This window comes from Alligator mississippiensis, chromosome 3 (genome assembly GCF_030867095.1).
Source record: "Alligator mississippiensis isolate rAllMis1 chromosome 3, rAllMis1, whole genome shotgun sequence".
NCBI classification, from domain to species: domain Eukaryota; kingdom Metazoa; phylum Chordata; order Crocodylia; family Alligatoridae; genus Alligator; species Alligator mississippiensis.
The window spans coordinates 190,343,501-190,360,833 of record NC_081826.1 but is presented as its reverse complement, the minus strand read 5'-3'; the positions used below and the strand labels follow the sequence as shown (position 1 = coordinate 190,360,833).

General features: G+C 46.1%; 1 protein-coding gene across 2 annotated transcripts in view; it reads right to left on the bottom strand.

Moving 5' to 3' along the window:
- The window catches only part of GLIS3 (GLIS family zinc finger 3), a 345,944-nt gene that overhangs the window by 264,743 nt on the left and 63,868 nt on the right, over window positions 1–17,333 (bottom strand). For both annotated transcript variants that reach the window (XM_019478202.2, XM_059724758.1), the window contains one exon: window positions 3,026–3,233. In XM_019478202.2, coding sequence (XP_019333747.1) covers window positions 3,026–3,233 — 208 coding nt within the window. The remainder of the gene's footprint in view (window positions 1–3,025; window positions 3,234–17,333) is intronic.

The window sequence follows — 17,333 nt, the reverse complement described above, 5'->3', positions numbered from 1 at the left end:
ATTTTCATAAGAATTCAGCTCTCATTTAAGCCTTTAAATAAGGACAAGCTTTTGAAAAAACCTCCATACTCAAATGCAGAGTTCTTTGAAAAATCTACCCTGGAGCTGTCAGTTAATATTTTGAATATATATATCTCTAGTGCAGAGTTTAGAGATCTGAAATACATATATAACAAATAGTTAGGTTCCCAGCTGATGTTAATCCACAGATTCTTTTGCTTCATTTTATGTCAACAGAAGATTTGGATCAGAACCTTTTGGATTTACTTACCAGCCACTTCTGTTTATGCAAAGAATTACCATTATTCTCTCTATGTAAATGCAGCTGTGCTGTAACCTAAACTGTAGGTTAAAACTTAAGAAATGAACATGAAACAACAGTGAAAACTGTTTTCTTTTTCTTGCATATCATCATTGAAGTTCAGCATTCTTTCTTTTGACCTCAGAGAACTCTGCATTTTTTTTAGCTTCTGACCTGCTCTCTCACTGAAGTAAATGGGAATTTTATCATTGATTGAAAAGACAGCACAAAAGGGTTCAGTGCAGTGCCTATGGTAGAGGTTCTTCTTCCCCATATAATACAGGTTTTCTCAAAAAACTTACATTTTCTGGAACAAAATATAAATTTTGCTGGTTTTTCTTTCCATTGGGAAAACTGAAATGAAACATTTTGTTCTGAGTCAGTTTAATATTAAGCTGTGTCTGATTGAGCTTCCACAGTGCTTCATGGGAGTCCAAGTGTGGTAGAGTAAAGGAGATACTGAGTGTGTCTCCACGTGCACTTTAATGCACAGTGGACTATTTTACTGAGCATTGAAGTGGCACATAAAAAAACTATGGTATTATACTAATGCACAGTGTCACCGCGGGGTCCTACAGGATGGCAGTGATCTTCCTAAGGCCCCCTTACAGTGCCAAGTTGGCCCTATGCGCACCCTCAATTCTCGCCCGCAACGTCTTTGATGGAAAATATGTACACACACATATATATATATATATATATATATATATATATATATATATATATATATATGGGAGGCTGCCTTTACACCCTCTTGGACACGGTTTGCTGTGCACTCTGACCTCGTGGGCTCCTGGACCCCTTGTGGGTCCCGTTCTGCAATGGGTGTTTCAGGGCACCCTAGCCTTATAGGCTATGCGTGGCTCCAACCACCCCTTTACCACGCCCCAAGCCTTGCAGATGGAATAGACATTGTTCGGTCTGGGCCTTGTTATAAATGTAGCCGCCTGGTCCTCCCAGGGCTCTCCGTGGCCCTGTCTCGCTCTGTACCCTCTCTGGTGCTTGGGCTCTCCGCGACCCCAAATGCTTAGCCCTCTCTGGTGCTTGGGGTCCCCACGCTACTGTGGGTCCCCTATGAGGCCTCCTCCTTCCCCTAATAGCCTCACCCAAGCCACCGGTTTTAAACAGCAAACAAAACACAAGCCCCTGGACTATAACATAACCTCGAGCCGCCCGGCTATAACAACATCATTCAAGCCACCCCAGGGGTGTTCCATCCCTCACCAGTGTTAGAAGCTATACCTGTAGTCAGACCTCTCCCTTTTGCTTGCTCTGGGAGAGCTCCTTCCCCCTTAGCTGCTGGCAGGGAACTGCCCTCCTGGTCTCAGCCCTGGGGTTTATATGTGGGCCAGGCCCTGCCCCTTCCGGTCAGCTGACCTCTGGCAGGTGTGGGCCGCTAGCTCCCTCTGGTTGCCCTGGTAACCAGCAGCTGGGGCTCCCCACCCACTGCTAGGGCTCTCTCTCTAGCAGTTTCCACTCTAAGAAGCAGGGCACCTAAGTGCTCTGCGACACACAGTAAAATAGGCTACTGTGCATTAAGCATCACTTAAAAAGTATGTGTGTTGTGCTCCTTCACATTAGGACAGCCTAATGTATATTGCCTCACACTGGAGGTACTACATTTAATGTGTATTAGGAAAAGTGCATTAATGCACATGTAGATGCGCCCACTGTTCAGCAGAGGAGCATGTGACATAGGGGACAACAAGATCATGATCTATCCAAACTAAAATCTCTCAATAGCTTGTAAGGACATGTATAGGATAAAGAGTTAATTTGGCAAATCAAAAAGCACATGAGGTTCTTAAGAAAGGCAATCTTTAGAGGTGCAATGATGGAAATCCTCTCTTCACAAAGTATCTTATAATAGAAAAAATAGTCTAATCTAGCCTAGTCAAATGCTAATATTGTTTTTAACCATATCGAGATTCTTCCTGGGCTTGCAGTGAGGTAATCTGATGCAAAAGAAGATATATGAAAAATAGCCATCTATTGTAAATAAGAATATTACACTATAGCACTACATACAACAGTTATACGCTGTATTTTAAAATCTTCAAAAGTGCCAAGGTCACTTAAGACTTTAAGTCATATTTTCAAAAGCATCTAAGTAGGCTCCTAAGTGACCCAGGTGCTATGAAAATTGTATCAACATGACAGGGGTATACTGTATTCGTAACGGGATGGTATAAATAGCAGGTCTTCTTTTTCTATAATGTCTATGATCCTCTAATACTTATTTTTATAACCTCAATAACCATACTGGAATGTATATATCCACGGAGATAGTGTATCATGAGCTTGACATCAGTGTTGTTTACTAGACTTGGGAACATTACAGCTTCATACCAAGCATAAAATATAGAGAATCCTTGTTCCAAAAAATTGTAGGGATTTTTTTTTAAATTTCTATCCCATAAATCACTTCTTGCACTATAACTTTTTAAACTGGATAAATATAATTTTTCTGAAGTTGTGAGCACAGCATCCAGTAGAAGAACTACAAAGCATGGAAAAATTTGGACCAAGTTTCACTGTTAGTTACAACGATATACACCCAGAGTAGGTTTGCTATATACACAGTTCCTTTAGATTTCCCTTATTATAAGAGTGTAATTTGCTCCATTACACTTTTCTGAAAAAGCTGCATGGTAATGACCTATTTGACAGAAAAAATAAACATATTTATCTGTAATACAGAAGAGAAGAAATGTAACTCAGGACCTTGTATCAGAAGGAGGTATATTCAAGCTGGAAGTATTCATTGCCCTCTGTAAGCTAGGACTGATGTGGTTGCAGGCTGTTGAGACCTGGTTTGCAGGAGGCGATATAGGTCCCAGTCGCTGAACTGTCATAGGGCTGCTGGTGACTACTAAATTGTTGCAGCTGCCTTTTCCAATGGACTTGCACCGAGGCCCATAACCAAGGCTTCCTAAAAATAAATGAGGTACATTAATATTCATGTCCCTTTACACAAGAAAAAATAGAGCATTCACATTATATTGCATCCATCTTTATGGTACCCATTGAAGAGAAATTATTGGAGCTGCCCAGGTTGGAGGAAAAATGGTTGGGAGCCCTACACCTTCCTGTGTAAATAAATACTCTGAAGAGGAATCAGTTCTGCACACCAATCAAATACAGACTAATGGTCTTAAATGAGAAAAATATCTAGGTTAAGTATTGGGAAAACTACTGTTGGAATATCCTGGGGAACAGAATAAGCTGCTGAAGAATCACCATCACTACATTCATTGATTACGTATAGCAAAGGTGTGTTTTAATCCATTCCTGCAGATAAACTAAGAGCTCTCTAGAAGTTTATTCACATGACCATGCTACAACCAGAATCAAGCTAGGAATCAAATGTACTACACCCAATTACTGGGAGGCCAATCCATTGTGAGTTTTTACTTAGGTAAGGACAAGGCAATATCTTTTAAAGGGGAGCACATGTTGCATGTTTTACAAAATGGGGCAGAGTAAATACTGCACCTTCCATTGCAATGGAGCTCTAGAAGGAATTCTAGCTGAGTTCATCAGAATTTGGCAAATACATCTACAAAACACTCAAGGTATTCTATATCCTAATGGTAACAATCTCAAACTAAAGGATGAAGGTTTAAGTGATTGCTTTTGTTAATACAAGAAAAGATTAATGCATTTAAGTATATGTCATGCTTATGAAAGGCACATGATATCAAACAAGCAATTTAATTGACAGGGTAGTTAGAAATGATTACCTAGGCTGCAAACAAGCATTTGTTGCACCCAGTCTTGGTCTAGAACAAGGGCGGACAATTATTTCAGCTGGAGGGCCACTTACCGAGTTTTGGCAAGCTATCAAGGGCCACATGGCTATTGAGGGCCATCCCTTGGCAGGTGCCCCAACCCCTAGTCAGCATCTTGGGGCTGGAAGTCCCGCCCCCTAACCCCTGACTTTTGCCACCAGAAGTCCCTCCCCTTGACCCCGGAAGCACTCTTTTCAGCAAAGGGGTTTGCCATCTCAGAACCAGAAAAATACCAAATTATATTCTAAAAATCAAGCATCTGCAACATTCATTAATTTGATTTCAAAAAATATTTTTGTCCTGATTTACATGTTTCATAGTTTCTAGGGTTGGAAGGGACCTGAACAGATCATCAAGTCTGACCCCCTGCCCTGAGTAGGAATGAGTGCTAGGATCATAATACCCCAGCCAGATATCTATCCAACCTCCTCTTGAAGAACCCCAAGGTAGGGGAGAGCACCACCTCTCTTGGGAGCCCATTCCAGAGCTTGGCAGCCCTAACCGTAAAGTAATGCCTTCCGATATCAAGCCTGAACCTGCTCTCAATCAATTTGTGGCCGTTATTCCTTGTTATCCTAGGTGGTGCCCAGGGGAACAGAGCCTCACCTATTTGCCACTGGTCCCCCTGGTGAGTTTATAGATGGCCACCAGATCCCCTCTCAGCCTTCTCTTGTGGAGGCTGAATAGATTCAGGCCCTTTAGTCTATCTTCATAGGGCCTGGCCTGCTGCCCCCTGACCATGCGAGTGGCCCTTCTCTGGACCCTCTCAAGGTTAGCCACATCCCTCTTGAACTGCAATGCCCAGAACTGGACACGGTACTCCAACTGCAGCCTGACCAGCGCCGCATAGAGGGGAAGGATCACCTCCCTGGACCTGCTTGTGATGCATCTGTAGATGCACAATAAGGTGTGGTTAGCCTTACTGACCGCTTCCTCACATTGGCAGCTCATGTACATCCCGGAGTCAACAATGACTCCAAGATCCCTTTCAGCCACTGTGTTGTTGAGAAGGATGTTCCCCAGCCTATAGGTATGTTGCAGGTTCCTTCTCCCTAGATGCACTTGAGAACAGAATGGAATTCAACATAGACATCTGCCCACCTCTGTAATTTCTGTAGTGTACATAGAGATGATTGTATAAAAGCTTAAAATGAAGTCTTACTCTTGAGCATTGTGAAAGGGTGTGGGGGGTATGGGTGGTTGGGTATAGGTTTGTGAGAGGCTGTGGATAGATAGGGTGGTGGGGGTGTGTGTGGGGTTGGATAGGTGTGAGGTTGTGGGTGTGTATGTGGGGTGAGGGAGAATGTGAGTGTGTGTGGATATGTGGTATGTAGGTGGGTACGGGGTTTGTGGGGGGCTGTGAGTGTGTGGAGGGGGAGGATGGCTGGGATGTGTGTGTATGGTAGTGTGGAGGGGGTGTGGGTATATGTGTATGGTGGCGTATGCGTGTAGGACTCACCCTATGAACACGAACACACACACACACACACACGCGCACACTCCCTCCCTCCCTCATTGCTCACAGCCCCCACCGTGGCAGCCACTTCCCCATTCCCCAACATGCCCCCCACCTATGGCTTCAGCACCACACAGTTCCTAGCTGCATTGCCAAGACTGCAAGATGCAGCAGGAGCTGGCCTACCCCAGCCAGCGCCACACTGAGCCAGCCAAGAATCACGGGGAGTGGACCAGCTCCTGCTGAGTCCTGTGGTCCAGTGATGCAGCCAGGAACCACATAGTGCTGGAGCGACTGGCCAGCTAGCAGGAGGGCAGGGAGGTAGGAAGAAGCGGTGGCAGCAGGCAAGAAAGCAGGGAACTGGCAACAGCAGGCAGGTGGGGCAAGTGGCAGCGAGTGGGCAGGTAGGCAAGAGTACACAATACATGAGGGGGAGCATGGGGCCCACACCGGTGCCCCAGGGCCATGGCTGGCAGGGGCCCGGGGCAGGGTGGCAGGAATGTGGGGCCCAAGTTGGCAGGGACTCTATGGAGCCAGGCCAACTCCCCACTCTTCCTGCTGGTGCAGCCCAGTCTGGCTCCAAAGAGACCCTGCTAACCCAGGCCCCGTGCTCCTGCTGCCACACCCTGAGCCTCTGCCAGCCCTGGCCCAGGACACCAGCGCATGTCCTGCGCTCCCACCTGGCCCCTGCCACTCACCCCCCCTACCTGCTGTCACCATTTTCCCACTTTCTTACCTGTCACTGCCACTTCTCCCCACCTTCCCCACCTGCCAAACAGCCACTCCAGCACCACATAGTTCCTGGCTGCATTGCCAGACCGCAGGACTCAGCAGGAGCCAGCCTGGCCTGGCCCTGAGGACTGGGACAATCACCCGCAGTCCTCCCCTGCCTCCTGCCCTCCCGCCCCCGTGTTCTTAGCTGAAATTCCCTCTTTGGTGGAGGGAGCCAGGGTACAGCCCAAGGATCCCAGGACAAAAGCCTCTGCTAGCAGAGGCTTCCAGCTGGGGAGGTGAGGCTGGGCAGGCCTTACTGTTGCAGCTGCTGGGTCCTGCCACCAGCTCCCCCTGGGTCCTACTGCCATTGGTGCCTTGACATCTTTGGCAGGCAACTGAGGCAAATAATAATTAATTTTCTAAGTGTTTTAGGGGCCCCGCAGACCAGATAGAATGGCCTGGCAGGCTGGATGTGGCCCATGGGCTGTATTTTGTCTGCCCCAGGTCTAGAAGGTGGTTTACCTTAAGCTACCTAGACCTAGATTAGGAGTGGCATGTATAGCAGTTTGCCAGTACTAGGAGCAGCATGTGCAGCCATTCACTGCTTCTAGAAACTCTACAGATAGCCTGACATAAGAAATATGGTTGCGGGGGGGGCTGCCCACTTGGGGACAGAAGGTCAAGAGGCTGAAAACAACCCAGTAAGAATTGAAAGAGTGAGATTAGCACAACCCCAGAATTGGGGCAAGCACCTGGGCTTTCCTAGCCCCTGAGCTGTGCTGCAAACATATATAGGCATTTGGGAGATTAGGTTAACTCTTTCTTAGATCAGGTTAACACTTCCTCAATCTAAGTTAGTGCACCTCCTCAGGTGCACTATCTTAGATTGGGCACACCGTTTCTGGCCAATATAAACCTCTTGAATGCCTGCACAACTGGACATTTAAATTGACCTAACCCTAGTTAGGTTGATTTACATGTAATGCCTGTACATACCCTTAGCTTTTTCAGATCTCTGTTTCCTGTTCCCTGTTCCAAATCCTCCACAAGCAAGGACAACATAATGATGAAGAGGGAGAGAATCCCTCACAGGAAATCTTGTACCTTCACTCTACTTTTGAGTTCTGTTGTATAACTCTGATGGACATTTCTTATTAGAGGGTGCTCAAAGGGTTTTGAATTTCACAAAAGAAGCATTTTAAGGCTCTTATAGCACAGGCAGGCTTAAAACAAAAGCCATGTCTTTCATTCTCTTCCAGATCAAATAGGATTCCTCTAACTATTAGTAAAAGGAAACAAAGCAAGTCACTTTAGAAACTACAAATGAAGTTGTAGATATTTAAAAAAAGAGCAAATAAGATTTATCTGCATCAGTTTCCCGTCTCTTTGCTTCTTTGACAAACACTTTCTTTTCTCTTTATTTTAGTAATAATAATACTAAAGAGTAATACTCTTCTATATACGTAAAAAGAATGATCTTACATATGTAGAAGTCATTAGAGCTTCAAGGATCCTAATGTGCAGTGTATAAAATGACCAACTGTTCTAGTTTTCTGGGCCAGTCTCAAATGTAGGTGATGTATCCCTGTGTCCATGAGGACTTTGTGAAATGGGACTGCTTGTCCCAAATTAGAAAAATATGGTTCCAGAGCAATGCTATCTAGTGCCAAGAGTAATGCCAAGTAGTGAAGCAAGATGCTGCTGAGAGGGTGCAAATGAAGATTACCTCCTGAACCAGAAGTAGTATCACCAGGCTTCTGTACACACCATGGGGTTGACGCTCATTAATTTACCTTGCCTTAAAAATTTTAATACAGGTTATTTTGGTGTATCATGTTTATGTTTACACACCATGGGCTTTCAAGCAAAGTAAGTCCCATGTGTAATTCCCTGCAAATTCCAGCAGAGGAACGCAAATACCAATCTAGCTTCAATTGCCCTGCTCCTGCTCCCACCAGCCAAATAAAGCAAAATCCGTGGCATCTGGTCAGGTCAGGCAGGGAGGGGGCCGAGCCTAGGGCTGCTGCAGGGCAGAAGGGGTGGGAGTTGCCTCTGAAGGCAGCGGGAGTGAGGGGCACTGGCAGAGCTGGAGGACAGGGGGCTGTGGGCCCCCTGTGCTGCATCCAGGCAGGTTTTTAAAATTTCTTCCCCCCCCCCCGTTCATTTTCAATATGCCCACTGCTAGGTAGAACTACAGTTCCCAGAACATCTAGCAGTGGCCATGTTGAAAACTGGACCCACTGTGTACTACCCCCCGCGACATGGGAGGGAGTACAGGCTGGCTGGGGGGGGGGTCATCCATGGCATGGGCAACTAGTCCCACCTTAGTCAGGGAGGGCATATGCCGCCCCAGCAACCAGTCAGTGACTGGGGGAGTCCCCCTGTGGCCAATCTCTCCAATCACAGGGGGGTCCCCCCAGAAGTGGCCACAGCACTCCGGGAAGTGGCTGTGGTGCTTCATCTGGCACTCCCATTCCCTGGCCAGGGCTCGCAGGGGGGGTACCGATGCTTCAACTTGCCCGTCATCTAAGCAGGGAGCGCAGCCTCTCAGGGGGTGCTCCAGCACTCAGGGGGTGCAAATGCACCCTCGTGCACTTACGTGTCACCACTGACTTTAGGAGTGGAGCAGCGAGAAGTGACAAGGAGGAACAAGGTGCCTGGTTCCCAGGGGCTCCCAGAAAGCCTCCTGCATGCACCTAGCACCCACCAGGGTGCTGAGGTCAGTGGGGTGGGGGCAAAGCTGCCCTCAAGGCATCACCGCAGTGGATGTGCCCAGGTGTGGGCTGCCACCCCCTTGACACAGCTCAGGGGAGCCTCAGGGATGGCAACCCCTTCAACCCATGTATACTGCAGGCACGGGATGGGGTTGAAGGATCTGGCCTCTCCTGGCCTCTGCATTCTTCCCCCACACAGCCTTTCCCAGTCCTGCTGATAATTCCCCTCCATCCATCATGCAGGAGCTAATTGTCGGCCCACAATGGCTGCACCTCCTGAATGGCCTTTTGTGTGCCTCTCCAGCCTGGCATGGGGAGCAATCACTCTGCAGTTCCCGATAGGTCCCTTTGTCCCTGCAGGCCCCTGCCACTTCGAGACTCCCCTGAGAGTAATGACAGCCCATTTCCATGTGTGCGGGGGGCGGGTGGAGGGATCATCCATCTTCTCCAACCTGAAAGCCCTGGGCAGGGTTCAGCCCTGGGCAGGCTGCATCCCACTGCCCCCTGTCATCAACCGCCTGGGGTTCATGCAGTATCCAAGGCAGAGACAAGGCTTCCCTTGATTCTCCTGGCTCGGGTCTGGGGATACCAGGGAGGAAAGGGGGGTCCCACCTTGGCCCTCACCAAGGGGAAAGGTTGTGTGGGCCTCAGGTGCCCTGACCTGGGCTAAGCCTCAGCAAACTCACTCTCCTTGTGACACAGGGGAGAGAACAAAAGAGATGGAGCTCTTTTTAAAGCAAAGCCGCTTGTCATATGTTTCAAAAGAAAATAAAGCTAGTTGAGTATAACCACTGTGTTGATGCCCCTAGTGGTAATGTTGCTTTTATTTTTTTAATCCTAGCAGGGAGGCAGGGTAACTTCTCCATGTGAACAATGTGACAGAAGATAGTAATCCAGGAGAACAAAAGCCATGCTAAAAGCTATCAGGGCTCATGGTAGAGGTGATATTTTTTATTAGAACAACAAGATTTTTGCAACACTTTTTTTTAATTGCAAGCTTTCAGGCACAACCACCCATCATCAGGCATTGGAGAAAAAGTTTTAAAAGTTCTCCTAGGTAGAAATTAAAGTTCATATTTCATAGGATTTCACAGAGTCAGTGGATGGAAAACTCCTCTGGGCAGGCAGTTCTTAGATGATAAAAAGTCTCTCAGCTCTCTTGTGAGGCTGTATTGATGCAAATTTGCTTGAACAAAGGCAGGGGCAGTCTCAGGTTTCAGGTGATCACAGTTGCTTCAGACATTTCAAAGAGGGCAATTATCACCTTTCTCAAGCCAAGTTCCATCTCAAGAGAGACTAAGAGATTTTCTTCCCCTCCCCCACATCCCATCCCACCCAGAGACTGGAGATATTTCTAGGAACACACACACAATCCTGATCCGCAGCGCCCCCAGCTCTGCCGGTGCCCCTTATTCCCAACCCACAGCCCCCTGCCCCACAGCCCTGCTGGTGGCCTTCACTCCCGACCCACAGTTTCTGCCCCCCCAGCTCTGCCAGGGGCCCTTACTACTGATCTGGGTCCATTTTCAGCATGGTCACCACTAGGTATTCCAGGAACTGTAGTTCTACCTAGCAGCGGCCATGTTGAAAATGAACTGGGGGAGGAAATTTAAAAAAAACAATGGGATGCAGCACAGGGGGCCCACAGCCCCCATCCCCCTGGTCTGCCAGCGCCCCTCACTCCCAACCCACAGCCCCCTGCTCCCCCAGCCCTGATGGAGGGTCCCCCGCTGTCCCCATCCTAACCAGGCTGGAGCGTGGTGACTCTGTCTCATGCAGGCAGCAGCATGTGTCTGGCCCCAGCACAGGCTGGAGGGAAGAGGGAAGGTTTGAAGCACCCCCACATCCTGGGATGGAGCTGCCACCTTGCACCAGTTCAAAGCACCATCTCATGGACAAAGGAGTGAACTAAATAAAATCCACAGCACTATCTGTTGGAGAAAGAGGGTCATTTCACATCTTTGAGTGCTTTTGTGTTTGCATGACACAGATCCATAGATATGGCAATGTAAGCAGTGGCAACGCCAAGTAAAACATGTCCAAACAGCATTACCGTATTTTTGTGCATATATCCCGCGGGTTATACAAGTTTTTACAAAAAAAAAATGGGTGCGGGCTATGCAAGGGTGCAGGCTACACAAGCGACTCCAAGCCAAGCAGCGACCCCCCCACTGGGCCCCGGTGGTGGCAGGCTGGGAGGCCACGGGTGGGGCGCTGCTTGGCTTGGAAATTGGTTGCTTTTGCTGTATAAAGTTAAACTAACATACAGACTTTATATAGTAGTTGTTTCATTACCATTAAATACAGCACCCATAGTTGAAATGTAACACTTATTTAAAGACAATCACCATAATAAAGCCTACAATTTACACATAGTAAAGAGTACTGCATCTAACTGGACTTTCAAGGAAAACGCGTGCAGGCAGCCCTTAATAACTCAACTTAAGTTCTAAGTTAGGTGTTGGGTTTGGAGTCCTCAAATGGAATTCTTTATACGGCTGCTCAATGACACATATGGTACCAAAAAAATAGCTGTGCACTTGCCTTCTGGTGTTACTGAGGTCTCCTAGAGAGGTTCAACCATGTCCAACGAAAAGGGGGAAGACTTTTTTTCCTGCCTGAACATTCACAATTTATTACTATGCAAAAGTGTACTATTTAATAGGCATTTCCAGGCATGTCTACCCAAGACGCTTACTGTGCATTAGCCTAATAACACTGTGCAGTAGCACGGAGGTTAAAAACCATGCTAATAGCCTACTGCACAGTGTTATTAGGCTAATGTGCAGTAAGCATCACAAAATAACAGTGGGCTGCCGCTACTGTGCAGTAACTCTAGTTACTACTTTATTAAGCAAGTACTAAACTAAATGTGCAGTATCTAAGGCACATTAATAAATGTGTAGATGTTCCCACCATGTATTTTCTGGGACCTAACTGGAAACCAGGCAGGAGAATCATAGAGAGTTATAGGTGGAAAAGTTATATAGTCTGAAATCATACGCACCTTACTGTCCTCTCAAGGAAAGGAAAGGAAAGATTTATCAACTTGAAAGGGTGTCTCCATCTTCGGAGAATCCAAAGAGTTTTTTGTAGTGTTGGGGTTTTACAACAAAGGGAAAGCATGCTACAGTAATAGAAGCCAATTCAGACTCTACATATAACAGCAGAAAAATTCGCTAAATGATTTGTAAAGAAGAGGAATAATCTAGTTCAGCAAACTTGTTCTTAATTTTAAAAAGAACAGCTCTAACTCAGAAACTTGGCAAATGCTAACTGATTTTTTTCCTGTGTGATAGCATAATGGCACACACACCTAGCACACTCCCAAAAAATGTCAAACAACAAAAACATCCATTTTCTTAAATCCAAAAAGAGAGAATCTAAGAAACCAAAAACTGTAAGCTTGTCAGGTTTCCATTGATAGGAAGGCCACATTTTGCTTAGCTTGTTCAAATGAAAATTTGAAACCATACAATTAGATTGTTGTTTATACATGATTAGACATGAGCTCACTGGAACTTACACACCCAAAAAGTCAGAAATGTGATCAGTGCGAAAAGGAACTATTAACACACAAGCTCAAGTACATTACAATTTTCACACATTAGTAAAAGATCCAGTCTTGCAGCCTCTACATGTATGTGGATTGTGCATTTAACTACAAAAAGAGCCCCAAATATATCCAACAGATTTCTGAAAGGGAGAAAAGAAAAAAATCAACAAAATAGAAAAAAGAAGGTTAATTTTAATGATAAGACTGCACAAGTATAAGTCATTGGCAATAGGAAACTTTTTCCATCTGCATTCCTCTACCTCAGAATTTGGAAGGGAGTGGCAGCTCTTTGTTACACTTTTAGTTGTCTGGGAAGAATAAAGATGGAGTTGAGGAAGCAATCTATGCCATCCAAGGAAATTTTTTATCATATAAGAATCTGCTGTTATTAGGTAGCCATCTACTCTCTCTTGTACATGTGAAGCAATTATGAAGTGGGTATAAGATGCTACCAAAGCAGAAGGATAGTGTTTTATTTTCCTTTTTACAAAACTGCGAATGCCTCCGCAAGGTTCAGAGAACTGCAGAATCAGAATTGTATTCTTTAAGAGTCTGATCCAAATCCAATTAAAATCAATGACAGCTTTTTCACTGATGTCAGTAGGTTTTAGATTAGATCCTATATTGTAAGAAAAAAAAAAAAAAAACACGTTTATGAAACAATGACTGATACTGATATCTTAAAAAAAAAACAGAGGATCAATTTCTCTTCTCACCGGGCATATCAACATGGGATGCTAACTGTGCAATAGCCTAATAACACTGTGTAGTAGTATGCTGGGCAAAAAACATACTAATAAACTACTGCAAAGCAGTATCAGGCTACTGCATAGTACGCGTCACTAAAAACCCAGCGCTTCTTCACATTAATTTAGTACTTGGTTATCCATGTACTAAACTTAATGCTCAGTAACTATGGTGCATTAATGAACATATAGATGCTCCCACTTTCCCAGGTTTAAAACAGGTGATGGCCCAGTGAAGTACAAAATTATTGAGAGGGCAGAATCAGTATAGAACTGGCTGAGAGGAGTAACTGCATAAGAATAGTGTACAATTTATTCCAAACTGACATACTACACAAATCAAAACTGCTTTTCATCAATAATTAACATTAATAGCTAACAAGGATAAACAGAAAAATAGTTTATGGAAATGTTTTAATCCATCCATTTCCTCATTCCTGAGCCTGGCTATTTTCCCTCTTTGCCCTCGGTATTTGGTTAATAACTAAGCCTCCCTCATCTCGGACATACAATAATATTCCATGGGAATCTTCCTAAGAATACAGTCAATATGCACAGAGTACAGGAAATTCTATCTGCCATATAATGGCAAATTTAAATGTAGATAACACTTTTTTATTCATCTCCTTTTCATGCCATTATGAAGGGGAACGAAGGGAAGAGATGAGAAGCAAAATATCTATTTACACACATTTTCTTCTAGTTAGAAATGGTGGTTGTAACAACAGCTAACTGTTTCATCTTCTAATTTAATCCCCTATCTTAGCTTCTGCTACTTATAGAGCATAGTCTATATCATATAATCAGACAATAAAACTAGTTTTGTTTCTGTATCTTTAATAATAAACAACCTATAAATAATTGTATAGCAAAATATACAAAATATTAAAAATGTCTATACAAATACCCCCAAATACTGTAGTATAGCAAAAAAAAACCATTAGGGGGTTTCAGGAGTAAGGGTAATACCTGAAACTACTTAAACTCATTTTTTAATTGTCTGGCAATCAAGTCAACAAGTTCCCCTTCAACTGTTTTCCATTTCTTCCCACCCTGCAGTGCAGTTTGTTATGGGCACTATAGTTGCTCAAAGATATACATCTTCACTAAAGCTAAAAATACACCCTGCAGGGTTCTGTTTCAATGGGTTATCCAAGCAACAGGTTGTGCCTTTACAGTGACTCCTGCTAGATCACTTCCTCATGGCCCACATGAACAGCTGGGTTTTAGCTTGGGAAGATCTCACAACCTCACTCCTTAGAGCTATCAAACAACTGTAGTCAGGCCCCCCTGCTTAGAGCCTCCAACCTTATCACTGCTGAATTCTAGGGAGCTGGTGTCTTCATCCCCCATCACCTCTGCTTGCCATTTTCTAGATTCAGGAGACCCAGTAAGAGTCACTGCCCCCTGTCTATCCAGATCTGAAGGAGACAAAAAGTAGCTACCTTAAGGAATAGAGAAGGAAGTAGTCAAAATATATGACACCTCTATAGAAGGCAGTAATGTTAGCACTGGGTGTTGGTCCACACCAATCCTAGAAAAAAAGGCTAGAGACAGGGCCGGCCCAGAATTTTTTGGGTCCCCCTGCAAGAAATAGTTTTTGGGACCCCTGCCCCGAAGAAGTCAGCGATGGCAGCAGGGGGTGGTTGGCAAGCAATCGAAGGAAGTGGCAGTGATAGCCGGGGGGCGGGGGGGGAAGGGGTGGCAAACAGCCTGATGCAGGGGACCCCTTAGCTGCAGCCCCTTTTACAGTATAGGACAGGCCAGCCCTGGCTAGAGAGGAGGAGGAGGTAGCCAAGGAATATGCCTTGTCTCCAGCCTGTGAACATTTGGGAACTTGAACTGGTTCACAGGTAGGACCAGTGCTCTGAATCCAGCCCAGTTTCAGCAGGCCTCAAGGACTTATTTGAGCTAAATAGATTTAAACAAAATTTCATTAGATCTGATCAAAATTTCTAAGGGTTTCACAGTTTCATAGTAGCTAGGGCCAGAAGGGACCTGAACAGATCATCTAGCCTGACCCCCTGCCACAGGCAGGAATGAATGCTGGGTTCACAAGACCCCAGATAGGTGACCATCTAACCTCTTTTTTAATTTACCCAGGGTAGGGGCGAGGCCCACTTCCCTAGGAAGTTGGTTCCAGATTCTGGCCACCCTAACTGTAAAATATTGCCTCCTGATCTCTAACTTAAACCTGTTCTCCATCAGCTTATTGCCATTGCTCCTTGTCACCCCAGGTGGTGCTGGGGAGAAAAGGGCTCTTCCTATTTGCTGATGATCTCCCCTGATGAGTATGTAGGCAGCCACCAGGTCCCCCCTCAACCTCCTCTTGCTGAGGCTGAACAGGTTCAGGTCCCTCAGTCTCTCCTCATAGGGCCTGTCCTGCTGCCCTCTCACCAAACAGGTGGCCCTCCTCTGAACTTTCTCCAGGCTGGCCACATCCTTTTTAAAGTGCAGCACCCAGTACTGGACACAGTACTCCAACTGTGGCCCGACCAAAGTCACACAGAGGGGGAGTATCACCTCTCTGGACCGGCTTGTGATGCATCTTTGGATGCATGACAAGGTATGGCTGACCTTGCTGGTTGCAGTCTGGCATCGGCAGCTCATGTTCATCTTGGAGTTAATAATGACTCCAAGATCCCTTTCTGCCTCTGTGCTTTCAAGAGGGTAGCTCCCCAGCCTGTATGTATGCTTTGGGTTCCTTCTCCCAAGGTGCAGCACCCTGCATTGGGGGTCTACATTGAACCCCATCCTATTCTTGTCTGCCCACTTTTGTAGTCTGTCTAAATGTAGTTGCAGCCTCTCTCTCCCTTTAAGTGTGCCCACCTCGCCCCACATCTTAGTGTCATCAGCAAACTTGGACAAAGTGCTTTCCACCCCCTCATCCAAGTCGCTGGTGAAGATGTTAAACATTGTGGGCCTAAGGACTGAGCCCTGGGGAACCCCACTGCTCACATCTCACCAGGTTGAGTACGACCCATCCACCACTACTCTCTGGGTGCACCCCATCAGCCAGTTTTTTACCCATCCAACTGTGTAGGCATCAATGCCACAGTCACTTAATTTATTAATGAGAATGGGGTGAGAGAGTGTGTCAAAGGCCTTGTTACAGTCTAGAAAGACTACGTCCACAGCAACACCATTATCCAAGGATTTAGTTACCTGGTCATAAACGGCAATCAGGTTGGTCAGGCAGGACCTGCCTTTGATGAACCCATGCTGATTGCCCCTGAACATGATCTCCCCTGCTGGCCCCCCTGCACAGATGTGCTCCTTGATAATTTTTTCCAAGATCTTCCCGAGGACTGAGGTGAGGCTTACAGGCCTATAGTTACTTGGGTCCTCCTTCCTCCCTTTCTTAAAAATGGGGACCACATTAGCTAGTTTCCAATCCCCCAGCACCTGGCCAGATAACCATGAATGCTCATACAGCCGGGCCAAGGGCTCCGCGATGACCCCTGCCAGCTCCTTCAACACCCTTGGGTGGAAGGCATCTGGACCTGCAGATTTAAAAATGTCCAGCCCTTCCAGAAGATCCCTAACTACCTCTGCGCTGACCCAAGGCCTGGCAGAGCCATCCCCGAGATTGTCCCTACCTCTGACAGGAGGGATGTCCCAGTCCCTGTTCAAGTAAACACAGGCAAAGAAACGGTTAAAAATATTGTCTCTCTCATCTGGTGTATACACAAAGTTACCATTTAGTCTTGCGGGGGCCCTACATTGCCTGGTGCCCTTCTCTTGCTCCCAAAGTACTTGAAAAAGGACTTTTTGTTGTCCTTAATCCTGGACACTAGCCTGAGTTCCATCTCTACCTTGGCCTTCCTAATAGCCCTTCTACACTCACAGGCCAAAGAGGAGTACTCCTCCTTGGTGATAACTCCTTCCTTCCACTGGTTGTATGCCACCCTTTTAGTCCTCAGGCATTCCTGAATGCCCTTGCTGAGCCAAGGGGGTTTCTGAGCACTCTTACCCCCCTTGCTTCCCTCAGGGACTGTTATCCTTTGGGCCTGGAGGATCGCCCCCTTAAGGTATGACCATCCCTCATGGACTCC